At 48.8% G+C, this 27,938-nt stretch overlaps 2 protein-coding genes across 2 annotated transcripts; both read left to right on the top strand.

The window, feature by feature from the left end:
• Nucleotides 1-1,986: 1,986 nt before the first annotated feature.
• On the top strand, nt 1,987-5,086 carry LOC108024235 (ATP-dependent DNA helicase DDX11). Its single transcript, XM_017094107.3, has 3 exons — nt 1,987-3,806; nt 3,871-4,068; nt 4,128-5,086. Exons 1-3 carry the CDS (start codon nt 2,079-2,081, stop codon nt 4,761-4,763), a joined length of 2,562 nt encoding a protein of 853 aa, XP_016949596.1. The 5' UTR covers nt 1,987-2,078; the 3' UTR covers nt 4,764-5,086.
• Nucleotides 5,087-5,190: 104 nt separating this feature from the next.
• LOC108024172 (uncharacterized) lies at nt 5,191-27,926 on the top strand. The gene is given in 10 exon segments (XM_050885912.1): nt 5,191-5,409; nt 7,807-8,246; nt 16,358-16,535; nt 17,139-17,233; nt 18,744-18,971; nt 19,031-19,282; nt 19,360-19,478; nt 19,888-20,160; nt 20,226-20,780; nt 21,724-27,926. Coding segments are annotated over 9 exon segments (4,407 nt in total). The 5' UTR covers nt 5,191-5,409; nt 7,807-8,135; the 3' UTR covers nt 24,320-27,926.
• The last annotated feature ends 12 nt before the right edge of the window (nt 27,927-27,938 follow it).

A 27,938-nucleotide genomic window follows, 5' to 3' on the forward strand; every position in this document is an offset into this window, starting at 1 on the left:
CTGTTTTGGAAATGCTATTTTTGTTTGTTGCATTTTGCATGCAAAATTTGTTTTCAGTTCTGGCCCATTGTTCAACCTCCATTGTCAATTTTTGCTCTGTGCAGTGGCAGAATCTCTCGGCTTCTGTTTCTATTTCTGCTTGTGTCTGCGGCCTTTGTTTCGCTTCCCTTCAATTGCATTTGGCCAGGCAATTTGCATGCCTCTCCAGGCCAGGACCCTACGCATCCCTACATCTTTAGCCACTTCCAACCCAAATCTCCCTCCGTCTGCATATGTTGCGGCCAGCACTCCGCATTGTCCACCCGTATCCATATCTGCATTCATATCCATCCAATCATCATCATCCTGGTCGCTGCTAAGTGTTTGCGGACGGAGGATAATGAGTGTCCCCGAGTCGGCAATTTGTCTGGGTGCGAATGGGCAGTATTGCCGAAGGTGAGCCCCTAAAGTCCAAATATTTGACTCAAATTACCCCAATGGAAAGCCTTTGCGCATTGATACCGAGCACAAGACATCTGTGGGATGGTATCATACAGTTTTTATTCTTAAAGAGAACCATTGTCATTTTATAGCTTGTGTATTGTCGTTAAATACTTGTATATACACCCCTTCACTGGGTTGCAACGGCCTCTCAAACACTATCTCGATGAATTCCCCTGCAGTAATCCGCACAAAACTCAATTAATCCACTTCTGGTCGGCGAATGTGAAGCTTGCGAGGAGGTCCTTCCTGTTTTCAGCGAATTAATCCCTGAGATTGTTGAAAAAGTCCTAGCTAATAAGCACATTTGCTGCATGCTTTCGGGGGCCACCTTGGCAACCGAATGGGGGTTCTAGGGGCTCCTACGAAACATCGGAATAGTTATGTACATGGAGATCCAGGGAATGATTCCGGCTCAGGGGACTTTAATTGCCGAAGGGAGAGGCTTATCTGGAAGAGTGCTCGGGGAATCGGACTGCAAGGCTGTGAATAGATGTCTAGACCTCCGGGTGAAAGGATTGCTTGATTTCAAGTTGATTGATTGTTTCAAGACGAATAACATGGCTTAGTTCTAAATAATATTTACCTACGTCTCTCTCTCTGTTAAATGCAAGGGCAGCCAGAACCAATAAAAATCGCCCCAACAAGGAGAGGAGGGGCAAACACGCAGAGAGCCAACGCCAAAAAGTACAAACAAAGTGCGTTTATTTTATGGCCGGCAAATCAATCAACTTTATTAATTACAAGTAATTAAAGTTTAATTAAGAGCCCAGGACGCCGCTTCTTCCTGCCTCTGTTTCAAGGTTGCATGTGTGCGTGTGCTGTGTGCGTGTGCTGCGCGTGTGTGTGCGAGAGCTTTGTGTGGAAATAAATGCAAATATTTATTTGGCAAAAGTCACCGTTTGTGGGAGGGGCGGGCACGAGTGGGGGGCGGGCGCAAAACGGTGGCGAAAGTAGTGCGATACTGTGTTGTTGCTGCTGCAATTTTGTTTGTCTGTTTAATTAAAGCAATATGTGGCCTCCAGGAAAGGAATGTTGGGTTAATTGACTCATCACTTATACGACAAACGAAGCACAAACAAACAAACAAGCACGCACACTCCCACACACACGCACACTCGTGCAAGGCGGGAGGAGCAGGAAGGAGCAGACGAAGGGAGGAGCGAATGCAGCGCAGCCACGAAAGGGAAGGAAGATGAAACGGTGCAGAAGCAGCGCAGCGGGCGGGGGTGGGGAGGTGGGCGTGGCCTGGGACTGACATTTTGAAATTGTGGACCGCAATTGTGGACTGCAGCTCGAAAGGCAACGCCCACACGGCCAACGGTAATAGTGGGAACAGCAGGTGCGGCAGCGACCTCTGGCGGCCAGTTGGCCAAGCCGCGCTTTGCAAGCCCAGACAACAACCACCCCTTGTGCAGCGTGACCGTTGGTATTTTGTGAAAATAAAACCGATAATATCTTCCTCTCCGATTAGGCATCGATTTATCGGTGTTGTTCCACCTCCGCCGCTCCCGTCTCTGCTGACCACCGTTTTTGGCGCGTCGGTTTGTCCTGGCTTTTTCCCGGCTTTCCCGCACTTTCCCCGGAAATGCCGGAAAATGGCACAGTACTCGCCGCAGCAGCCGCTGGCCACGCCCTCCGCCCAGGAGTTTGGGTTTCCATACACGCCCTACGCCATCCAGGAGCAGCTGATGCAGGAGCTCTTCCAGGTGCTCGAGAGGCGGCAGGTTGGCATCTTCGAAAGTCCCACCGGCACGGGCAAGTCCCTGACCCTCATCTGCGGCTCACTCACCTGGCTGGCGAGGCACGAGGAGCTTGTGCGCTCGGAAATGACGGGCAGGATTCGCGAAGTGAAGCAGGAGCTGGCCAGGCTGGAGGAGGAAGGTGCGCAGGCAAGGGACTGGCTGGAGAGCCAGGGGAAGTCCAGGCTGCAGCGGGAGGAGCTGCGGAAGCTGCAGCACTTGCAGGAGCTGCTGGACCATCAGGAGCAGCAGCTGGCGGAGCTCAGGAAGCGCGCTAAGACGCATAAAAGGCAAAGGAGGCAGCAACCCGCCAAGCAAGAGGACATCGAAAAGGACCTGGAACCCAACTCCGACTCTGACTCGGATGCAGAGCACCAAACCGCGGACGGACCCCAGGAGGACACTGAGGCCCGCTATCGCCCAGTGCAGATATTCTTCTGCAGCCGCACCCACTCACAACTGGCGCAGATCGTGGCCGAGCTCCGCAAGACCCCCCATGGCCAGTCGGTGAGGTGCATCTCCCTCGGCTCCCGCCAGCAGCTGTGCGGGAACCCCCAGGTGCGCAGCCTCAAGCAAGTGGGCCTGATAAACGAGCGATGCCTGGAGATGGCTACCACGAAATCGCGGCCCAATCCTAGCAAAAAGAGTCGCCTTTCCGGAGGGGCCAACAGCAGGTGCCCGTTCAAAGCGGCTTCTCTGGTAGAGTCCCTGAGGGACTTGGCTTTAAGCGAGCCACTGGACATCGAGGAGCTGGCCAGCGAGGGAGCCGCCTGTGGTGCCTGCTCCTACTACGCCTCCAGATCCGCCCTGGACCAGGCCGAACTCATCCTGCTTCCCTATCAGCTGCTGCTGCAGAGATCCGCCCGCAGCCAGCTGGGCATCAATCTCAAGGGCTCCATCGTCATAGTCGACGAGGCTCACAACCTCTTGGACAGCTTGGCCCAGCTTCATGGTGCCGAAATCAGCCGGCAACAATTGGAGCGCGCCGGCGTGGAGATCTCTGGCTACAAGGAGCAGTTTCAAAAGCGCCTAAGCACCAAGAACCTCTTGAAGATCAACCAGCTCATCTTCATAGTTCGCCGGCTGCTCAAAATCAGCGATCCCTGCTGCCCCAACAGCTCGAGGATGCTGCGCACCTATGAGCTGACCGCCGAGGGCGACTTCTTCAACATCGACCTGTGTGAGCTGCTGGACTTCTGCGCGCGCACTCGATTAGCGAGAAAGGTCCAGGGGCATGCGGCCAAGTTGCAGAGGGAGCCGCGGCCCAGCGAGAACCAGCCTCCCATGTCGTCGGCGAGGAGTTTGATCCTCCAGCGATTGGCCAGCGAGCAGAAGCAAAAGGAGCAGCCAAAGCAGATGAAGAGGAAGCTGGAGGAAGGCGCGGGCAAAGGAGAGAGACCGGTAGAGAGGACAGTCGTGGAAGTAACTCCCTCGCCCATTAGACCACTGCTGGCGTTCCTGGAAACCCTCACCAGCAATGCAGAGGATGGCCGGGTTTTGCTAGATTCTCAAGCTGGTACTCTGAAGTACTTACTTCTCGATCCCGCCGAGCAATTTGCCGATGTCGTTAGGGAAGCAAGAGCGGTGAGCCCTCAAGCCAATGTTAAATTGTTAAATTGTCATTTTAGCCCCTTTTAATGCTCCGCAGATCGTGATAGCTGGTGGAACCATGCAACCCACGCAGGAGCTGAAGGAGCAGCTGTTTGCCGGCTGCCAGGACCGTCTGGTCGAGCGTTTCTACAGCCACGTAGTGCCCGACGACGCGGTCCTTCCCTTTGTGGTGTCCCATGGTCCAAAGGGTGCGCCCTTGTGCTTTAAATTCGGCCAGAGGGCGAGTCCGGAAATGGTGGGTCTTTTCCTCATCGCACTCCAATATTCCCTGCCTAACTGATGACTTCCCGCCAGCTCCAGGAGCTTTCAATGGTGCTGCAAAACCTCTGCCAAGTGGTGCCAGGAGGAGTGGTTTGCTTTCTGCCGTCCTACGAGTACCTGGACAAGGTTTACCAGCATCTGGAGCAGTGCGGCGCTCTTCAGAGTATTAGCCGCAAGAAGAGCGTTTTCCGGGAGGTCTCCGGATCGGCGGAACAGCTCCTGGAGAAGTACGCCCAGGCCATAAAGGCGCCCAGCTCAGGGGGCGCCCTGCTGCTGAGTGTCGTCGGGGGAAAGCTCTCCGAGGGTCTGAACTTTGCCGACGATCTTGGCCGAGCCGTTCTGGTGGTCGGTCTGCCGTATCCCAACCGCCAGTCGCCGGAGCTGCAGCAGCGGATGCGGCACCTGGACGAGAAGCTGGGTCCCGGCTCTGGCAACGAGTTCTACGAGAATCTCTGCATAAAGGCGGTCAACCAGTGCATTGGAAGGGCAGTGCGCCACATCAGGGACTACGCCTGTGTCTATCTGCTGGATGAGCGCTTCACGAACGCCCGGATCCGGGGAAAACTCCCCGAGTGGATTTCCCGCCACATTGTGGAGGCGGGCCCCGGAAAAGGAGGCTTCGGAGCAGTTCAGGCGCGAACTGTCAGATTTTTTAAGAGCCGATCCTGAGGAGCTATTCCTTTGTTGCACTTGTTCTATTTTTAAGAGCCTATCGTGAAGAGGTATTCAATTGTTGGCCCTATTCCTAAGTTACCTTGACTTAGGTTTGATTCCTTGGCGAAAGTCAAGGCTTTTGTATTATTACTTTGCCGCAGAAATGGTAAAGTCCTAGGATTGGCTAAGAGTCATGAATTTATTCGAATTTTACTTTCCTATTTACGAAATGAAAGATTCCTTTTAGTATTAACATCAAATTTAAATATTTAATTTATGCACTCATTGCAAATGTTTAATATTTTTAAAGTAATACATCCTACGTAGTAACAAACAAATTTCGAAATCAATCGCCGCTTAGCGGGGAACACTACCACGCCAGGGCTGCAACTAGGAAGTATTCGATTGCCATCGCACGTCTGGCAGCACCGATGAGCTATCGAGTACTTATCGGGTCCTGTGCCATCTCCAGAAATCGGAGTTTTTCCGTGTTTTAACGTTTTTAAGGCCCAGAAGTTATTGCTAAGTTAACATGTAAAACCAAACCGATTTGTGCGGTGGATCGGGGACTAAAGAAACGGAGCTGTTCGAGGCCTTTGAAGTCGTGAAAAGGTGCACAAAGGAGTGGGTACAGAACCGTTTGCCTGTGTGTGAGAGTGAAGTACGTTTTTCTCTGTATGCAGTTTTGTGTTTGTTTGTTTTTTACATGGATCAAATGTTTAAAGTTAAAGCGAGTTCGGGTTTGGTCAGCCACCAGTGAGTGGAGTTTCTTCGATTTTAGCTCTGCAGGCTTCTTATTTACACCCCACACATGTGCGGATGTTGATAAGCGTGGCGGTGTGTATGTGCGTTTGGCTTTTATCGTCGAATGCAACAAAAAAGAAGCCGAAAGGGCAACAACAAACACGGGTTGCCGCTTTTGAACAAATATTTATTATTAATAATCATATTTCCACGACGATAAAAACGGGCAACGTCGCCGTCGCCAGTCGGGGAATTCGTGAAGTCTCGAATTACGGCGACCTGAGGTTGAAATTACATAAATTTACCTAAACTTAGGAGCATTCTTGTAGCTTAGAATACGTTTTAAGTCGCGTTTTGCTTTACGCCACCCCACTACTGCCTAGCTTACCAACACACTCTAATCAGTTTATTATGGCATCATTACTTAGTTCTAGCGTAAAACTGGATAAGCGATGAATGGGTATATCTAAGGCACCACCCCCTCCGAAGCCGCCCCGCCATTTAGTGGTTATTCTTGTTAGTTGCTGTCGCCATTGTCTTCACCTCCGCCTGCGGGCAAACTCGTTTTGCTTGACTTTGATAAAATACAGAAAAAAACACGGACAAGGGGAAGACAACTGGCACACATTTAAAATGAGAAGTCAGCGGAAAGAGCTGAAAACCCCAAGCCCGCTTGCACTTGCACTTTGGGAGTTGGAGCTGCTGAAGGGGAGCTAGTAGATGGGCTATCGTTATCGCTATCGCTATCGATGGCCGTTCCCTCTTCTTGTTTACTTCTTGGACTATAGCTACTCTGCAACTGTCCATTGGCTCACCCCCGCCAGTCCCTGTTCTTCGTGGAGTTGTGTGCTCGTGCTCGAGCCCCACTCCATTCTCAACTCCCATTATCCAAGTCTCCAAGTCGTGGAGCACGCAAGCGAGCGGGTACCCTTCCACCCGACGGTGGGGCCTAAGAGACAATGCATCTGAAAGTGCTGCTTCCAAAACCACAAATATGTTTGCCCAGTTTCAGGCAGCTATTTCATTACCCGTGCCAGGCGACGTGCCCATAGACCTTGCATCCAAGCTATTGGTAATGCTAGGGTATTTGCAGGGTATCCAGAGGCGTCATCGTCTCGTGGCCATGCATCCTCTCTCTGAGCGGAGAGCGTCGCGCAGGTCTATTGGCAGTGTTGCCAGTTCCTAAAAGCAGAAAATGGCTAGGTTATCACTACAGCAAGATTTTAAATCGACATTACAGATTTATAAGTTGTAAATGAGACTTAATAAAGCAAGCACCGAGCAGATGCCGTCTTCTAACTCAAATTATATGTACTTTCTAATACGATTTTCTTTGATAAACTTTTGGATTTAAAATATAACAAACTTAAGATTTATCAAAGGCTAAGTGCCAGCAATGTTTAGTAAGTCCCTCGGAAAACCCAAAATTTGGCGGAAAAATAGCTGAATAGACCCCACTGAGCTCTCTCTCCGCTCACTCTCTCGATTGCTCCCTCTCTCTGCTCTCCGCCAAAAAGTCTATTTAAGCAACCGCGAACCCTGCTCTCTTTGTTATTGCACTTTCAACCGCGCGTCGGTCGCCATCGAGGAGACGAGCCGAATAATTAAAATCTCGTATAGGTTTTAGCTCGAAAACATAGGTTGCCGCAGCTGCCGGGCAGAAAATATACATCATAATCTCGGATTATATTTGGCTTGCTGCAGGGAAGCCCCGTCTATAAGGATGATGTTCTGATACAGTTCCTGGCCCCTCAGACGGCTGAAGTTGCGGAAGAAGAGGAAGCAGGGAGGAGGTTGCGAAACGGAACGTACCGGAAACGAAACGGGTCGCGGCTCGAAACGAATCGGTAAATGAAACTACGCCCTGAACGCCCGACTTTCGGCAGCATAATATAGTAAACCCCGGTCGCGGTGTGATAACGAGAAGAGTCTCAACTACAAATTGGCTCAGCTAGCAGAAATAATCTGGCAAATAGATACTATGAGCTAGTGGTTGAAGTGTGCTGGCAGCAGGGCGTGCGACCTAATCGTCTAGTAGTAACAACGAAATTGTTGTATTGTTTTAACTAATCAAGTTTACGTTGTGCGCACTCTTGGATTTAGGATTTTTCTTATATTTTTTTGGGTGTGTGAAAAGTGAAAGTGAAAATTTAGAGCAACGGACAGGACGCGCTAAAAACGAAGAGAGAGAGAGAGGGAGTGAGAGCATGCGTTGTTGTTGCTGTTCCTCGGTTTTTCGCCAGGCCAGGACTCTCCCCCGCACACACACACCGTCTCGCTCTCTTTCTAACAGTTCTTGTTCTCTCGCTTGCAGCGGCGGCGTTTCGTGACGTCAAAAGCAGCGACGTCCTTCGCTGGCAGACACACACACACACACGCACGCACGCTCACCCACTGACAGACACAATACCACACTGAGAGAAACAAAGCCTCCCACCAAGAGAACCCTCCCTCAGAAACAGCATCAACACACCGAGAGGAGCAACAGCAACAACACAGAGAGGACTCGCATTCCTTTGTGGCACCGCCAGTGTGCATGTGTGTGTGTTCCCCGAGGCAGCCGCACAACTACCACTGCAACGGCACTGGCAACAACAAAGGCGACGCCAACAGCAACTGAGGCCCAACCGTACGGCACCAAAAATGGAGCAGCCGAGCATCCTCGTCAAAATCCTGCACTCGATTCCGCACGTGAATTACACATTCCGTCGCGTTAACGACACCTTCAATCCGGACAGCGATGTTTACCTCGAGGTGAGTAGCACCCCACTCCCACGCACCCCAGCCAGATCTATCTGACTGCCGCTTACCGAAGCAGATACTTAGTATCAGATCTTTTTGACGGAAATGAATCGGTTTTTGAGGGGGAACTTAAGTTCCCCAGCAACACATGTGTGATTTAGTCCCTTGGCCCTGGAATGGTCACACAACACCAGGTACAAATTCAGATGTGGGACTGGAGCTCTGAAAGCCGTAGCCTAGGACTCGTAGGGACTCGAACTCGGGCTATCTTTGCCCTTCCGTGCAGTGCCTCAGGGGGCAAAGCCATCTGGGCTAGGGAGCGGGAAATGGGAAGTAGGAGCGCCCAACGAGTCATGCGTGGGGCACTCAGCGCCGTTGGACCCAACTGAGGAGGCCAGGCGGTCACGTGGAAGAGTGAGCCCCAATGTATCACGGGCTGATCTCGAACGAGTCCCAGACCACCTCGTAGTGCAAGCAACGTCGGAGCACCTCCATCCGAGATCCGAGGGGCCGGGGGACCGTGTAGTACGGCGACACTCGTGTGTAATGGGCGCATTCCAAGCGACACCAATCCCGTTCCGAAGCACCACTTGAGCAGAGCAGAGCGTCCCCACTCGAAATTCGAGTTCTGCGTTCGAGTTCGCTGCTATTTTGGAACATCAGTGCGTGTTTTGGGTCCTTTGTTCCCTCCCTGGGCTCTTCCTCCGCATTGTCTCCCTTCCGCCGGGCTGCTTACCTGCCCGCGGGGCTTGTTCCGCTTGCAATTGCTGGGACACACCAGGAGCCCGCGGGCGAGAAAAACGCGTGGGTAAATGCCAGTTTCCACGGCTCTTCCTCTGCTCCTGTTGCCCCGCCTCTGGTCGTTCCGCTTCCACGTGTTCCGCCGTGCAGTCCCTGGCTGGGCGCTCTTCCTCTTGCGGGAGAGGACGCGACTGCTGGTCGGCTCTCCTGTGAGAGGTCCTTTGCAGCCAGTTCGGTTCCACTTTGTTCCCGCCATGTGCGCTCCATGTGACGGCTCTGGCCAGGCAGGGGCGGGGTGGCAGTCGGCACGTAGCGCGGAGGGGGTGAGCAGCAGCTGCACACTTCCGGCTTCCCTGGCGGCTCCCTTTGCGGCTGCCTTTGTCCTTTGTTTTGGGCCTGACCAGCCGATCATCATCGTCCTTATCCCCTCGCATCTCTGCCGCTGCACACACATACCTTCTCCGAGGGGGCGGGCAGGAGGTCGCCCCTTAACCGGCTTCCCAATCAACATATGCAAATTGCGAGCTCCTTTTCTCGGGCTTCCCCGAACCCACCCGCGCAATCATGGCTAAAATCCCAGCGGGAAAATTTGATTAGAATTAGCAGACTTCTCTTCTCGGTTCTCCCATTTTCCTGATGCTGCGACATGCCGGCTTCCAGCGCGAAATCTGTGTGCGTGCGAAAATTCAGGTCAGCCAGCAAAGCCATGGCTTCGGTTTTTCTTTTCGGATTTGTGTTGATGCAGTTGGACGTGAGTGTGGACGTGGATGTAGGTCAGGCTGCACTATAGCTTCCCCCGATTGCCATGGGTGGTGGGGGGAGGAAGAGCAGCAGGAGGAGGGGCCCGGACCTGGGACGTAATTTTTACGCGCGTCAGCAAAAGTCAACGAGACACTTGAAAAAATCCCAGAAATTTGCATTCAGTGGGCACTCAAACATGTTCCTTGAATGTCAAAGGGCTTGCAAGCGGAAAATAGATCTTAAATGGACGTTTACCAATCCCTAATAATCTTCTTTGCTGAGATGTTTCCTATACTTTTGCGGCACAACAAATCTAATGCGGCTAGTTTTCCGTCACGTTTTCTCCGAGTGTAAGACCGCAATGGTTGGCTAATTGGTGGGCACGGCTTCGTGTTCTCGGGGTCTGGCTCTCAGCTTTAGCCGGCGAAAAGCGGGGATTAGGAACGGGGGAGTGGGGAACTTACATCACTTTGGATTACGTTGGGATGCGATAACGCTCGAGTGCAGAGAGTCCTTCAGCCACAGCGCCAGCTAGTCTTAATCGAGGCTAGCCATCTACTCACCCGGAAACCCATCCCGTCCCCTCGAATCCAATCGGATCCAATCCAATCCACCGCAGCTGTCAGGCTAGCACGGCACTCGCTGCATTGATTATACCGCTGACGCTGGCTATGATCAATTCAACCTTCAACTAGTGGCGGACGTGGACAATGACAACGGACAGGCCCAACCCCTCCCTGTATGGGCCCGTACGCATATCTACGGCAGTGCGGGTGCCCTCGCAGCAGGGAGGGCACTCTCGGGCGAGGGACCCGCATTGGCCAGATGAATCCGCAGGTTGGGCTAAAATTAACAGCCTGGGACTTGAAATGGGAGAACGCAAATGGATGGGATGATTTGAACTGGAGTAGGTTCTATGTGCGGTTTCAAACCGCTTTAGAACTGTCTTATCCCATTATTTATAGTCCTATAATTGTTGCTCTATTAAAAATTAAAAAAAACTTAACGAGGAAAGGGGTCGAATTTTGTGACGAAGGCTTGTTCATTCGACTAATAAATACAGTTTGAGAAATGTTCTCATTCAGAACTTTTGTACGCTGGATAAATACAGGTCGCAAGCCGGGGCGTTTATTCCCAATTCTCCAAATTTGTGCGCCACAGCGGTTGCCTTTGTGTGAGGATGGAGTCCTCAAAAGTGATCTCAATTGCAGAGGTTTAGCCCAAGCTCTCAACTTTTCCATTTGCAAATGAAAAAGGCTTTCCCAATCTTTCCTCTCTGCTGTTTTCACGACGGCCCCATCCGCTCAGAGGGGTTTTGCTCAGACATTGTTCTATATATAGCTTGCATTTCATGCATATTGCTTATACGTATATGCACTTCGAATATCTCGGGCGGATTGTCAACCTTTTGTGCCGTCGTCAACACTTTCACGACGCCCGGGACTTTCGTTGCGGGCTGGGGCAACTGCCATCTGTCTGTTCCTTCAGCGGGGGTGGGCACTGGTCCCCCGACCTCCGCGTTCTTCCTTCTGCTGTCTGCTCCACCCGATAGTTTTGCGTCTGCTGGCGGAACAACAAGGGGGCGCCGAGGAAGGACCGGGCTGACTCAGATTCGGATTCAGACTGCGATTCCCATTCCCACTCCCACTCCCATTCCCATACCGATTCCGATCTGGTTCCCACTTCGAGGCTGGCTGACAGACAGCTGCCCTCACATTAGCCAGATGTGTGTGCCCACTTTTCAGATTGTTTTGTATCTGCATCTTCCGCTTGTTTCTTCTTCCCTCTTTTATGACTCGTCATAAAGTTGCTGCACTTGGAGCTGCATGGGACTTAGATTAACTGGCAGGGCCCGAGCTGCCGGAATGGACTGTTGTCCCCGAAACTGCAGTGGCTTCTCTCTGCTCTTCTTCTCTTCCGCTGTTTATTTGCTTGTGGCCCGGCATGGCTTTGTTTGTCCATCGAAGAAGCTCGAGATGCTGGCCGAGAGATTCATCGAAAAGTTCGGGACCACCCAAGTCGAAATGGGTTCGTTTTCGGGCTCGGAATATTATTTCGAAGTAGTTTCCCCCACGCGTGTCGTGGATATGGGAATAGAGAATGGGTTTATAAATGTAAAACTAAATGGTAACTAAACAAGTTTAAAAGTGTTTAACATTTGATTTGTCATCTCGAATTCTCAAGCTTCTTAGATGATGCATGATGCACAGGAAGCTGAGATCATGGGCGATTCCATCTGACGGCATCGATTCCACTATGACATCGCTTTTGCAACATTCTTATCCATACCTCCATATGTTTGCTTTGTTTAGTGCCGAAATAGCATAAGTTTTTCTTTACATTTGCACGGGTCGTAGCCCTCCTCAGTGTCTTATATGCACAGATATGTCGACCCACCTTCGCCGCATCTTCACAGAGATCCACTTGATTCGACTTGAACTTCTCCTTTGTGGCTTCGCGTTCTGATCGGTGACTCTTGGGCCCCCTTTCTTTCGCTTTACTTCTGTAGTGTGAAAGTTTTGCGTGGGCCGCTCGTGTTTCTTGGCCACAAGGCCATGTGCTTAAACTCCAAATGTATTACTCGGAGTGCGACTGATCCCCCTCACCCCTCACTTGGTCCGGCTAATGAGCCCGAGCTCAGCTGGTCGTAATTGGATTTCCAGTGGAGCCTCCGATCGGGTTGCCCCGTGCCCACTCCACATTGGAAATTCATCACGGAACACTGCTGCATTAGCATACGAAATTATGCCACGTCGACTGCGGCGGCGGACACCCCTGCTCCGACCGGCCACCGAATCTTCCCCCATACTACCGGGCTCTATTCAATACTTTTCGTATTTGTTCAGGGGGACTGAGAGGCACAACCGAACCGGCTGAACTCCAGGCAATTCCCATTCTTGATTCTGGTTGTGGGTTTTATGTTTGGCCTGTGTCGGGCTGGCTTCCTGTGCTGCACTTGAAAAAATGTAATATTGGTAATGTAAAAATGCAATATTGGAAAACGCATTCTTTGAAACCAAGCCAGCCAGCGTCGATCTCATACGTCGTTTTGCTTACTTCTGAGAACCCAATGGAACGCTCGAAACCAGGGATCACTTGCATGTTCCTTATCTCTGAAGCGAGCTAACCTTGACTGGTCCTCCGGCAATCTTGGGTTTCCATGCCCGACGGCCCCTGCTTATCGCCTCCCGATGTTTTCCACCCAATCTGGTGCTGTGGTACTGCAAATGGGCGATGCATGTGGAACGGGAGGGGAAAAAGAAGGGAAGGGCACGTAGAACCATAACGAAGTGACAAAGCGGAAACGACCCTTTCTTCTCGCCGGGCTCCCCAGCAACATCGCTTCGTATTTGTGCATTCATTATAACTGTTGTCTTCTCTGGCCGAGGGCCTTTCTGTGCATCGCAGGGGGCAGGATGTGGGGCGGAGTGGAGTTGGGATAGGATTCGAAAACTGGTTTTCCACCATCAGACGTTCTGCGGGGAGTGAGAGACCGAAACTAGTCCCACCCACGCGAAGAGAAAACTCGATCGCAGCCAGGAAAAACAAAGAGGGAAATATAACAACATATGTATTTTCTTTGGCTTCTTAGATCATTCCCCAAAAAAACTGTATTGTGTACAGTGAAAATCCCTTCGATATAAAAGCAAATGCATATAAACTAAACAATCCATTCACAAGGAAAAGCAATTGATCGTAATTAAGTCTAATGTAAAGGATTATTTTTTCTGAGGAAAAGAAGAATGAGGTATATTTTATAACTATCTTATGAAGTCTTCAAGAGTTTTTAAAAATAATCCAAGAAAACATTGGAGTGGTTTGCCGTTGTTTGAGTCATTTTTGTGTTCTCATCGGATCTTATCATTACATTCTTTGCCCTGCGAGCTATTTCAGATATGGTCACCAGACACTGTTTTTCGAATTTTCTGAATCATATCCCCTCTTTATTGATCCATTAATGGAAAAAATATATATTGTTTGCTTAAGGTTTTTCCTTAACGTTGTGGGAATCCTTTCAAACAGTTAATTTGTTGTATTGCCTGAGCCCCACTGCTGTTGACACTAAAGCTTTTTATCGGACCGCAGTTTTGAAATCGGACCTGAACCACTTTAAAGCGTTACTTTGAGGTTGCCTTAAGCCCAATAGATATTTGTGTTATATCTTTCGTCGCTGACATACTTCACATGATTGCCTTGCTCTTCCCAGTGTTAATTGTTGGGATGTTTGCATCCCGGTCATATTTACACACGAATGTGTGTACGAGGTACACACATCCATGGGAATCTGTCGTGCTATAGTTTCCAATTAGCCCCCGTCAAACCCCCGTAACTCGCTCGATTTCTACCTCTTTCGTGGCAGTTTTCACACTTCCCATGGATACACACTCGCAAATACTAGGGAAATACTCAATTAAATCGAGGATGCGGACTGGGCTCACAGGGGTACTTGAAGAGCTTCAAGGTTATTTGTTGTTGGCAATTTGCTTTGATTTAATTCAATTTGAACAGCATCGGCGGCAGCGCGTAGTTTTTGCCATTTTTAGCGCCGCATTGGCGAAGGGTGCCCTAGCGGGGTTGAAGTTGAACAGTGGGGTTAAATGGGGCTGACTCTGGGTTCGGGGTAGTTTCTCGCTTGTTAGAAGGAGCATTTTCGCTTCATTTTGTGGACTGCATGCCCGGGAGGGGCTCGGACTCACAAAGGAAAAAGCAAGGCTCGTTAAACACAACTAGAAAAAAGTTTAAATGGTATTAAATATCAAAACTGACACAAGGACTGAGCTCTTATTTAAATCACCGTGGGGGAATAATTACCTCTAATAACCGACCGGCCACCCTTTTTCTGCGTGCGATGAAAGAGAAAGGCGGCGAAAGGGGAGTGGGCCACTTCTCAAGTGTCATTCAACTGCGAGGACAAGTGTGCTGGGCACAAAGACTCCGACAACGACGGCAACTGTAACTAGTTTTAATGATTATTTACATGGCACAAGTGCAATAAATAATAAATGCGAGTCAGAGGAGAAGCGAGGCGAGGAGTGCTCCTCAGAGGATGTGCCACGTCTGTGTGGATGTATGGCTGGTGTGTCGGTTCCAATTCCGATTCCGATTGAACGCTGATTGACAGCTGGGAATGGCTGCAAATTGCCTCGAACTAGTTCAATTATGGGTGTTATGTGATGCTTACATTGATTATTCAGCTTTCCTTGGGGATCCGGCTGAAGGAAGCGTCTTGAAGGGCTGTAAAAAGTTAAGAGGGGAACTTTTACTAAGGCACATATCAAGAGGATATTATCGAAAACAAGGCTTGGCCTTAAAGTTAATTAAACGAAACTATTCCAAACCTGGATAAAAGGTTTGGAAACCCATGCAAGCCCTACTTGAACTTAAAGCTCTCCAAGATAGCATTTAAATGAAGCTACTTGGAGTCTTTGAATGGGATTTGCGCACTTGCTTCTTAGTTTTTATCGCCCCACTCGAGGCCTCTGAAGTATCCCCATTTAGCCACTGAATGAAGTCTGAAATCGTGCACCCGAAACTGGAACTCGACTCTACTCAACTTGACTGGAATGGACGTCTCAAGTGGTCTGACTCATTTGCCATTCATCGAATCGAGTGTGCCGTGTGGGGGATCATTCTCCGTGCCACATATCCAGGAATATCCAATATCCTGGTCTGGTAATTCGAAGCTCACAGTACATAACGTGTTTTTTAATGACAGCCAGTAAATTACCGCCGCCGAGCCAAGGCACTTTCGGTCGAAAGTGGCCAAGAAGGGTCGGGTCCTCTGTCCTTCCACGTTGGCCAGGCCAATTCAATTGAATTGAATTTTATTTCGGACACGGAGCCGAGCCAAAAAGAAATTATCTTTGCTGAGGACACTCGGCCATGAAGCCAACTAACAACAAATTGCAGGGCCAACAACAAAGGCATCGAGTTGCAAGTTATTCAATTAAAAGTTTCGCCAGTGTCCAGCGCAAAGAGCCCTGAAAATGTTAAATTCTCTGAACCTGATATTAAATACACAGGGTTTCAAGAGTGTCTGTCAACAGGCTAACTACTAACGGGCTCATGTAAATAGTTTCTTATTAAGGCCTGTTGGGTGAATCAACCCAGGGGCTTTCAAATGCCACAAAGCAGAGTTGACGTGGTTTTACTGGCGATTTATATATATTCATATATGTATCCCTGCATTTGCATTTATGCTGTGAACTATCAGATTAACAGGGTTTGGTAGATTTACTGGACAGGACAGGTTAATACATATCTGCCAGTCAATTGCAAGGCTCTTACTTGGGCCACTCTTCTCTTAACTCATGCTCCCTCAGGAGATTTCACCTTCATGTGAAATAAATAATTCAATCGAACTCAGCACTGTGGTCCCGCAAATTTAAATTTAAACAAACATGCATATGGTGTAATTAATTGCCCAAATATAATAGTTATCAAAGATTTTTTTTGGTGAATTAGCTACTGTAAATGGTTTAAAGTAAGGTAGATATAACGTTGATGTTCCAGCGGAGTGGATATGGATACCGAATCTTTCGGCAGTCGGCAATTATTGTTTGATTTGCTTATCGCACTTGCGCTTCTGCGTGTGTTCCTCGACCGTCATCTAATCACAGTCTTATCTCAATATTCCACAGAGTCTGGGCATCCTGGCGTCCATTCCCGCCGGTCTGCTGATCGTCTCGCTGCTGGGCCTGCTGCTCTACCTGTTGACCAGGTGCTGCGATCGTCGCCTGAGGAAGCCGAGCGCCCAGCGGTGCCAGAGCTGCTCCCTGGTCATAATCACGCTGATGACCTGTGCTGCCATCGGATTAGGTGAGTGCCGAGCTCTGAGTACTGAGTCCTGGTTCGCCGAATCGCCACGGAGTAGGGCGTTGAACCGCTGCGCGGATCGAATTGGCTGTCCCCGTTGCATTTGCCAAGGCACGTTTGCATACCTCCCTTTGCGGCCGAATCGCGTGCTGGCGGTGGTCGATTGTTGGCTGTCGGTGGGCAATTGGCAATTAGCCAAACGCGACTTATCGCCAATGGAGCGGAGCCCAGCGGCTGGTCACGTATGCAAAGTCGCGGCGAAGAAGTGGAGCCAAAACTGGAGGACCATGCGTCATTCGACGACGTCGGCGGCGGCTCCACAAACGATGAAATAATAATTTAATTAGCCGCAGAGCTGCGCACAGAGCTCTTAATTGAATCCGGAATGCGAAATGCGTGTCGCGGCGCGCGGCGCGCGTCTCGCGTTACATCACTGACCTGCCCGGCAATGGTCTTTCTGATCTCTGATCCATGGATCCCCGAGATCTCGGTGACCTAGAAACGCCGTATCTGCATCGTCTTAGTCACAATGTCAGCCGAGTCTCCCCGCATCTCTGACTGATAGCATCCCTGGCTAACATCTCCGTTTGGCATTTCCATTTGCAGGCTTGTACGGCAACGATGACTTCCACAATGGCCTGCTGCAGGCCTTTGGATCCGGAAAGAACGTCGAGGGTCTGGTGCTTACCCTGAAACGACAGGTAGGTCTTGTTGCACACTCTAAAGCCACAAAAGAGCTGGCTTGTGTCATTTGGTTATTATGTATATTCATTAATTAGTGAACATTAATAAGGGTACCAAGTTTGGCCAGGGAACTGCAATAATGCGAAACGGTTAGGAGATGTTTCTCGCTTTTACGTAAAAAGATTGGTTTTTATATGAGCTTCTTAGGTCTTTCCGATGTTTTCGGTGCGCGAGAGAAGTCTGAAGTGGGATCATTAACTGGGCTTAGTTACCCAGTGCCCCTCCTCTCCATCAAGCTCTACCTAGTTCTTGGCTTCCATAAACGGGTGCTCCTGCTGAACCCGTTCAGCCTATATTCCCGCATTCCTACTCCGTGCGCGGCGGCCTCCCATTCGGCTCGACTCCTTCTTGTTCATTATAATCAACCTAAAAACTGGCTGCTGTGTTGACAGTTACGTGGCCACGTGGGAAAGGGGGTGTGATGGGTGTTATGGGTAATGGGGCTGACTGGGAGGTGGAGTAGGGACTGGGGAAGTTTCCTCCTCCTGTCCTGGCCAAAGCTCTTGCCTTTCCTTGTGCTTGAGCTCGTGCTAGTGCTTGTGCTATTCATAAACTTTGTCAGCACACACAGACAGGGAGTGGTCGGGGCAAACGAGCCGATAAGCCAAAAGGTTAGGGGGTCGGGACTGGGGCTGGGGCTGGGGCTGGGCTGGGGGATTGGGTGAAATGGGGCTTGGCCAGGGAGGTGAGTCAGCCAGCAGCATCAAAGGTAGACTACGACGACGACGTAGCTGGGATCTTCCCAGAGAAAGAGGCAAGCAGATGGCTGGCATTGCTCGACTCTTGAGTAAAACGCTATTAATTATCCCTGGCACAAAGGACGGTGGCCGAAGGGTAGGGCTGCGAACGGAGGGGGCGTGGCCGGCGGTGTGCGTGTGTGAAGCAATCCCTTGAACCCGAGGAGTAACCACCCCTGCCCCAAAAACCTGCCCCAACCCCAAACCAAGTGCGGAAGCAAAAGTATTACGATAGAAACTATTTTTCCTCTTTCTTTTGGAGACCTTTGTTCTAGACTGAAGGGGGTAAGGAAAAGGACGACGCAAAGTGATGGCGGAACATCCTTCAGCCCCCATATTCCCGTCCTATTTGGCCGTTAACTTTTGAACTGCTTCTTTTACCTTTTTGGGGGTTGAACTGGAGTTGCATGTGCAAATAAAAAATGGAACTTAGTCGTAACCGTTTAATACAATTTTGTAAATATGAAATCGTTAAAAAATTAAAATGTATGATTGTAAATATTTGTGTTATTTATTTTATATATTTGGGATTACTGGCACATTATCTGTCGCTATCTACTTTTACAAGACAAATACCAAATATGTTGTCCCCTTATTAAATAGATAACCGAGTACACTAAAACGTTATGCTGACAGGAATATGGATTTCATAAGTTCTTATATTTATAGACTTATATTTATTGACTTCACTTTGCTAACCTTTCCCAATAATTCCTCTTCCAATTTTCAGACAGAGAGCATCAAGCACGACCTGGAGACGCGGATGGCCGGACACAAAGTGGAGCAGCTGGTGGAGAAGCCGCAGTACAACCAGACGGTGGTCATGCTGCTCATCGAGACGTCGCGCCTGGTCACGGAGAACACATCGCGGGCGGTGGCCTCGCTGGACAGCATGGTGCACTACTTCATGAAGGCCAAGGGCACCGAGAACGATACCTCGCTGATGGGATTGCTGCAGGTGAGTTGAGGCCTTCTGAGATGGTGAATACCAGCTACTAACCCTTCAACCTCCTGCAGCTCGGGGAGTTCTATGAATCCATCCGTTGGCCAGCTACTCTGGCCTTCCTCACGGTGCTTCTGCTGCTCTGTACGGTTCTGGTGATTGGCGTGGCCAGGCGGTCCCGCTGCACCCTGATCTTCTTCAGCGTTTCGGGGCTGTTCTGCATCATCATCTGCTGGCTGCTGGCGGGCGTTTACCTGGCCTCCAGTGTGGCTGCCGGGGATTTCTGCATGCGACCGCACGACTACATGTGTCGTCAGGTGGGCATGGTGAGTGGAGTATTCCCGTGGTCTCCACGTTGACATGCCAATACTAATTGCTGCTCGCCTAATCTGTCTATTCCCAGCGGAGTCCATACGTTGACTTCTTGAACTGCGGCACGCCGCGCAATAGGTTTATTTTGCGCCTCAACGAGTCCCGGGATCTGGTGGATCGGGCTAGGGAAAGTGTGGAGCAAATGCAGCGGTGAGTGGAAGCGGGTGATAGATTGCCTCAGAATACTTCACCGGTAATAAATCAATGGGGAAAATCTGGCATACCGTTTATTTTAAGAGTTTGTTTACACGAATTTTTGGAGCGCAGTCAACACATATTATGCACATATACAAAAGAAGTCCATCATTGAAAGTAAATGGAGTAAATGTATTAATTGAATGTTTATAAAATCGATCAAAATCAGCTCATTTCAGTTGCTTAAGATTTTATTGATTTCTCACGGAGTTTCATGACTTAATCGTCCGATGCACACAGTAAAGAGCATCTTTATAAAATATATACCTTTGTTAGAACCCGAATCATGTAATTTTTATAAAACCGATTATTAATATGCAATTAGCTAATAAATTCCCCCTTTATTGCCTTGTCTTTCCTGCAGGATGAGCCAGGAAACCTATCCGCACATCGACATCCAGCGCACTCTGAATGTCATGGACAATGATCTGGAGACCACGCTGCGCAACCTGACGACGTTGTCGGCCACTCTGGACCGGCGTTCCATCGACATGCACTACGAGGAGGCACTCCGCGGACTCTGCGGCGGCGGGCTGCTGGGACTCAGTCTGATGATGGTGGCGGGCCTGCTCACCTCCTTCCTGCTGACCATCCTGGTGTACGCCGACTCGCACGCCTGGATCTATCTGACCAAGCGGTACGACTCGAGTGGTCTTCTTCCGATTAGAAGGCTCTTTTAATTTGACATATTTGTATCTAAAGGCCAACGCTGGATGCCGACAAATCGGAGACGGCGCCGCTGTTCCCCGCCTCGAATGCGCCAAGCGCCAGCATCTCGCCCACCGCACCGCCAAACACGGGGACGATCAACAGGACGCTGCTGCATCACCAGCAGGCGGCTGCTGGCGGCTTGGGCGGCGGATCGGGCAACCTAGCGGGATCTGGAGGCGGCGGAGGGGCCGGAGGAAGCCACGCGGGTGCCAATGGACACAACGGCGTCGGACACTACCGCAATGGAACGGCCGGCCTGAGACAAGGGTTGGCATCACCTTCATCTCAATCAAGCCACACCTCATCCACCGCCACTTACAACAACCACAACAACGGCACCACCGGTTACAACAACAGCCACCAACACCACAACAACCTGTACAGCAACCACCACCACTACAACCACAGCAACAGCCACTACAGCAACAACACACAGCATAGAACTAACTCCGCGGCGGGGGCGGTGGCAGCGGCGGTGAGCGTGGCCAGCAGCGGTCAGCGATCGCCGTCGCCGCCGCCCGGCTACGATTTGGTGCATGGCACAAGGCATGATCTTTGATTTCATTTGATTTGTTGATCTTCCCAAAACGCCCCAGAAACCTGAATCCTTCTCCCACATACGTTTGTCCTGGTTTCTGTTAGGAACTCGCTGCTCACGACTTTGGTTTTTTCTTTGCCGTTTTAAAGTCAACTATTTTGTATTTTGAAGTATTGAGGCTTTCACAGAATTCACAGAGGATTTTTATTAAAAATATAATTGTTTTGTATAGTAGTCTTAAAAGTATATATATATATATATATATATATATATATATATATAGTATATAGTCTTAAAACCAGAAATCAAACAACATCTCTTCAAAGTTGTGCTTTATTTTCAATATGGCATTAACAAAAAACTATATTATGAGTGGCGGGTTCCTAATAGTCGAATTTATCAACTATACTGTTTTTTGAGTTTGCTTCTAGCTGAGGCTTCATTAGACGTGTTTGTTTATCGTTGTGGTTTTCGTTTGATTTTCTTTCAATTATTTATAAGTGTTTCGTTGCTCCTTTCGTTGTGCTGCACCTGCATGCAAACACCGACAATGAGCTCTACAAATGAACACAAGACAACCAGCACAGACCCTACTGTAACCAAAAAACTAAAACCCACACACATGCCTTACTAATCAACCTCACAGATAGAAATCGAAAAAAAAAGTTTACTGCAGCAAAGTCATCCCAAAAATAACTCCACTAAGACAATTTAAAATACTAATTTTTTTGGGATACTTGAGGAAAGAAATATGAAATTCCTGAACATTCAAGCGATTTAGAACTACCATTTTAGACTTTTCTCACAGTTTCCACCAAAAAGTCTTTTTCTATCACCACTCTCTGGGCAATCGTTAGATTCATCCGGTAGAAAGGCTAACTTAATCCAAAAAAATCACCCCTACTCCAACTCAGGTGGGCACTTCACTAATCCCGGCACTTTGCTTTCCAGGTCAGGCCACCACACGCTGGGCCGCCTGCCATCGCACCACCAGCAATCGGCGACGTATCTGCCAGGACCGAACAACGGAAAGTACGCCACGCTCAGCAAGCAGTGTAAGACGCTCGAGTCGAATGACTTCTACTGAGATTCGCTTGCCTGCAGCTCCCATGCAGGCAGTAGCAGCAACACACAGCAAGCACAGCAGCAGCATTTGCAGCTCCAGCAGCAGCAGAGCAGCCTCATCAATCAGAACCAGAGTCAGAGTCAGAGCCAGAGCACACTGAAGAACATCTTTGCATCGGCCACCTTGCCGCGCTCCACGGGCAGTTCCATCCGCTCGGTGCTCTCTGTCCAGACCTCCAATGCGGGCATTTGTCGCTCCACGGGCAACGGACTGGACGGCGACCTTGCGGACGATCGCGATCCCCGAGATGTTACCAACAACAGCTTCAATCGCTTTGATCCCAAGTACATAAGCATTGGTCCCAAGGCGGTCAGGGGTCAGAACAATAATCTTAACATCATGTCCGTCGCCGGCACGTCCAATAAGTGCGCCACCTTGCGGCATGTAGGTCGCTACGGTGGCTCGCTTAAGGGCGTATCCGCCGTCAATGCCGCACCGTTGCCCGCCGCCGCCCCAGCTGTCCATTCGCCGAACTTGAGGAGCGCCAAAACACCATCGATATCTACCGTTTCAAAGGATTACTGCCAGCAGCCGGACTGCATTCCACAGGAGTTCCTCATCCAGCAACAGCAGCAGCAACAACAACACTTGCAGCAGCAGCAGCAGCAGCTGCAGCAGCAACAGCAACTCCAGCAGCAGCAGCTGCAACTCCAACAACAGCAGCAGCAACAACAGCAACAGCAGATGGTACCTCCTGCTCCGCCGCAACCGGCACCTCCGCCTCCGCCCAAACCAAAGATAGTCAATACTTTTACGGAAATTCCAGGCACCACGGGCGTGGGCAGCTCGTATGCCAAGGAGCAGCAGCAACAGCAGCAACTGTTGGCCCTGCAGCAGCAGCAGCAACAGCAGTTGCTGGCCCTTCAGCAGCAGAGGGAGCGGGAGCTGCAGCAGCAGCAACAGAGGGAGCTGCATCCACCCACCACCCACATACTACCGCCGTCGGCTGTCTACAGCATCGAGAGCAGTGAGGTGTTGCCCACAGCCGCACCACGTGTGCAGCAGCGCTCGCTTAATCCCGCCTCCATCGTTAACCAGCCGCTGCCCGAGATCCCCACCAATCAGCAACAGTCAAAGATCTCCGCTCAGCCGCTGTGTGCCGCCAGCTTGGGGCAGTACCGCTCGCTGCAGCGTCCCCAAACCCAGAAGTTGCAACCGGCGGCCATCTCCTCGCCACAACAGCCGCCGACGTTGCCACCCAAGAACCGCCACAAAAACAGCAATAGAGGTGGAGCCGTCGACAGCAGCAATGCCAATCACATGCAGACCTTGCCGCCGAAGTCGGCCAGCCTACGACAACAGCAGCAGCAGCAACAACAGCAGCAGCAGGAGCGAGAAAGAGAGCGCGAACGGGAGCGTCCGCGGCGGGCGGAGACCTTGGACAATGCCCGCAGCTATATAGATCAACAACAACAGTATCCCAGCCACCTGATTACCAGCAGCAACATGAAAAAGCAACACTCCTACGACAGCAGCTACCATCAGCAGCAACAACAGGCTTTCTACCAGCGGCAGCACAACAACAACTTCTCCTCAAAACAGCAGCAGCAGTTGATGCTGGAGCAACAGCAGCAGCAACAGCAGGCCCTGTTCTATAGATCCTTGAAGCGAGGAGAACGGGGAGCAGCTGGCAGCGCTGGAGCCACCGGAGGAGGATCTGCCATTAGCAACCACAGCGATCTGTACTCGGTGACGGAGTTGTAGGAGTGCGCCTGCTGCGGCGGCGGTGTGGATGTTGTGCGCCGAGGCGCCTCATCCACATCGCTGCACGCGGCGGCGGCCACACAAACTCAGAGCCACACCCAAAACCAGACGCAATCGCAGAACCAGGCGCCTATCCCCCTGCCACCCAAAAAGCATCGCCAGCGGGAGAGGGAGCGGAACCTCGAGCGGGAGCCGCAGGCACCCTGCAATGCCAACCTGTGCGAGGAGCACGAGTACGATGAGTACTATCCGCAGGCCTACGAAATGCAAGCGGGAGGCGGCCCAACCGGAGGGGGAGCACCTGCTAGCAATGGATCCAAGCATGGCAAGCAAAGTCAGCAAAGGGCGGCCACATTTGATGTCGCCGATGCCAGGGACTACGAACTGAAGCGTTTGGGCAACCGGAGGTCGCAGCAGCAGGCGGCTCCAAGCAAAAGAAATGGAGGAGGAGGAGCAGGACCTGTCAGCCAGGATCACCACCGCAGCCACGATCGCGAGCGGTCGCGCAGCGATCACCGCATTGCCAGCTACGCCTGCGAGGAGGTCAACTCCACAGCGCTCTGCAGTGCCGGCTCCATGAGCTCCATGCTGCAGCCGGCCAATGGAACTGCTGGCCACAGGAGCAGCAGCCACCAGCGGGATCACCATCAGCGGGATCAGCAGCAGCAGCAACAACAACAACAGCGGGAACGCCGTGAGAAGACCTTTAAGGTATGATTTTTAGAGACGTCATAAGAATTGTCCAATCCGCGCCAGGACAGCAGAAACAGCAGCTCCCGGCGGCGGACGCGTTGAGGGGTAAATGGAAAGCGAACGTGGCGGATTCTACAGCGATTACAGGGAGGTGAACCCCAGGAATTGAGGAAGCAAATAGGAAATAGAAAACGGAGCGGCACCATCGTGTTGGAGCGTAATTCGGACACCCCAGCCTGTTTTTATGTTTAGCTTAAATCGCGTATACTCTATCTCTATCTTTGCCCCTGTCTATCAGCGCCCTGTATCTTTCACACACGTGCGGACACGCACACCGGCCATGAAACGATCACACACACACGTATATGTATTGTAAAAACCGACCTCTTCTGATTGATTCAAACTGAGAAAGCTGCTTAGAAGGTGCTGAAGTGTCCAGGGCAGCGGTCAAAATAATAGTTGTCGTGTAATAGTCTTGTAATCCCCAACCTCTGTTTTGTATACATTTAACTTATTATATTTTTGGTTGACAAAAATGCAATAATGATACACTTGGCATTATTTATGTGCCATTTATCATAAGCAATATTTAACGTACCGAGTTTCGTTTTTTGTATAGATCTTTTAAATAGATTTCAACGCCCAAGGTGTTATTATTTTGACCGCTGCTGTGCATAAGGCCATCGAGCCCACAACAGTTATCTGCTCTGTGTTGTTGCCTATTGTTACATATATAGTAGATAACTACGGTTAACCATAACGAATACTTTTTTGTGACCACTATTCATACATGTATATTTTAAATGCCTAAGTTAAGTGGAATTTAGTTTTAAGTGCAAAACTATTTATTTACGACAGTCTGTAAGCCTCGAACCCAAAAAATATTACCTACAACGAGGGAAAAGCGAGGAGACAGTTTATGAACGATCTCTAGGAGCTCTCGAGCAAAATAAGTTTTATTTTCAATACTCTCGAGGATCAAATTGCATCTCTGTATCTTGCTTTTCCGTTGTAATGGAAATTATCATTTTCAGAAGGAGCGTGTGTGTTTTTGTTTATTTATTACGATTTTTTTTTGCATTAGCGAATTAAGCAGCTTTTTTTGTGTGAGAATCCGTTGCGAGAACCAACAACAACAACCACAGCGACACGTACGTAAAATTTTTGTGACGTCAGAAATCTAAAGGAAAACAAAGTAAGGAAAACCAGCAGCAACAACAACAAAGCACAAGACAAAAAACACAAGAAACAACCTAAGCGATAAACATTTCACAAAACAAAACTACATAATATAAATTTAATGTTCAACATTTTAAACAAGCAAACGACGACAAGAAAATGAAAAAAAAAAAATCTTAACTCACGCAATACGAAAAGGGAAAGATTAAATCGAAAAGAAGCCATACCAAGTTGTTCAACCATTTTAAAATGAATTCAGCAAAGCAAAATGATAAACAATGAAACATATATACATAAACATACATTAAATACAAACATACTTATTAAAGAGCAAGCATAAGGAATATTAACTAATCGACAACAACCACAAACAATGTTCAGGTCAATAACTGCATTTAAAAGGAGACAAACATGAAGGAACCCTCGTTGGGCGTTTAATTAAACGAAATGCTCTTTTTATATACAAGTAATATATACATGAATATATATATATAATTATACATACTTAACGAATTGCAATTACCCAAACACAGAAAGCAGACCATTACACACAAAGTAAAAGAGCAACTCGCAAAAGTTGTTGGCACAGCGGCAAACACACACAAACACGTTTTATAAAAATTAACATAATTATACTACACAAAATACAAGAGACACAACCAACGTACATGCGAACAGTTGTGGGCAAATTAATTGTAGTGCCATTAGAAATTCGAAAAATTTAATAAAATGTAAATTATGTAACTTATAATTTATTTATGTTCTGACAATGTTTTCAAAGGGCTACAGTTTAGATCTATAAATATATATTATTTTATGTTTATAAGTCAACTAAAAGAGTAATTCTAGTTCTACTAGTTGAATCGAATTTTACAAGCCTCAAGTTCAAAGCAATTTAAACTCCTTGTCTTCTTTTTTTGTGTCATGGTGCACTAAGGCCACACTATTATTTTGACCACAGCTGGGCACACAAGCATCAACTTTGAAAACTGCAACTGAGGGAAAATAAGGCAAGCAACAAATAAGAACTCACATTTATTCTCTCTGCTGTGCAGATGCAAATAAAACTATGAGTAAAACAATTCAACTATGTTGAAAAATTGCAAAACGCACACACAACACACACTCGCCAATCCTCCGTCTCTTTCGCTCTCTTGTTCTGTGTATCTCGCGGTCTCGCTCTGAACATGCCACCCCCACCCACGTTTCCATTGTAGTTTGCACAGGAAAATATATGTATTAGCAAAAGTTAACACTCGAGGGGAAAGTAGGTTGAAGAAAACGTTAGAGCACTCTAAGGAATAAAGGAAAACTGTTGCAGGTCCTGTTCTCCTGTCCTGTATATATACGACCGATCTATGTAATTCTATGGACTAAGTAGTGTTGTCTGCGTGACTGTTTGTGTGTGCGTGCGATGTTTGCAATTATTTTACAATTTTTTTATTCGAAATTCGAACAGCAAAATGTTTCAGTGTTTCGTATGTAGCGTAGTGTAGCGTAGACTCGACTAAGCGATAAGGCCAAAATAGATTTTAAAATCCGAAATGCGAAAGCAAGGCGCAAGAATACCAAAACAGTTAAACGAAGGCAGGCGGGCAGGTATTTACTTATAGTATTTAAATTCTGAAACAAACGGAAATTATTAAATAATATTAAATCAAACGCAATTAAACACGAAACGTGTGTAACACCGAAAAAACCAAACAAAAGTGTTTCCACGTCTAGCCATTGCAGAAGGGAACACTGCCGCACTTTTCGTATTTTAACTGACGCAGAACACCATCTATTGCAATGATATTAGAGATGTAGAGGAAGAGCCAGCAGCCACATATTCCAATCGTATATTGTACACGAGAAAGTAAGACGAATTTTAGAGAAATCAGTTTTTACGTAAGGTTAAGGCAAGATGATACTTCTGGTTTTCCCCTTAAAATGCCATTTCCCATTTCCCGCCCTCAAATCCCACAGTGAATCGCGTAGAGCGTCCCCCATCCTGTTGACACATTTCAGTGCATATTATATAATGCATCTATACATATATAAATAAACCAACTAAAATATATATAAAATACACAATTATTGTAATAACAATATAAGTCTGTAAATTTGTTAACATTTCTAAAGCAAACAAGAACTCAAGTACCATCAAGGCAAGAGGAAAATCTAAAAACGACACCCAGTAGATGTAGCTAAACCGAATTGCAATTATACAAGAAAAGCCCAAGCACGAGCAAGACGAGCCTCTCGCGCAGGCCTCCTGAATGCGTAAGCTACGTGGAGTGCAGATCGGTCGAGTCGGAATCGAAACCATTGTTGAAAGCAGCCGCTTTAAAATCAAAACAAAAAACATTATAAGAAAGGAAACCCGAAAATGGAAATAATTATATAACAGTTGTGAACAAATTATATTTACATAGCGTATAAATAAATTGCATAACAATTGATTAAAATACATAGGGCAGGC

The sequence above is a fragment of the Drosophila biarmipes genome, chromosome X (genome assembly GCF_025231255.1).
Source record: "Drosophila biarmipes strain raj3 chromosome X, RU_DBia_V1.1, whole genome shotgun sequence".
In the NCBI taxonomy this organism is placed as follows: Eukaryota; Metazoa; Arthropoda; class Insecta; order Diptera; family Drosophilidae; genus Drosophila; species Drosophila biarmipes.

Bases quoted from the DNA above. Each gene is read 5' to 3' on its own strand.
- LOC108024235 (XM_017094107.3), top strand. From the start codon at position 2,079: ATGGCACAGTACTCGCCGCAGCAGCCGCTGGCCACGCCCTCCGCCCAG. The intron at 3,807-3,870 runs GTGAGCCCTCAA...AATGCTCCGCAG, and splicing joins TCGTTAGGGAAGCAAGAGCG to ATCGTGATAGCTGGTGGAAC. The intron at 4,069-4,127 runs GTGGGTCTTTTC...ACTTCCCGCCAG, and splicing joins AGAGGGCGAGTCCGGAAATG to CTCCAGGAGCTTTCAATGGT.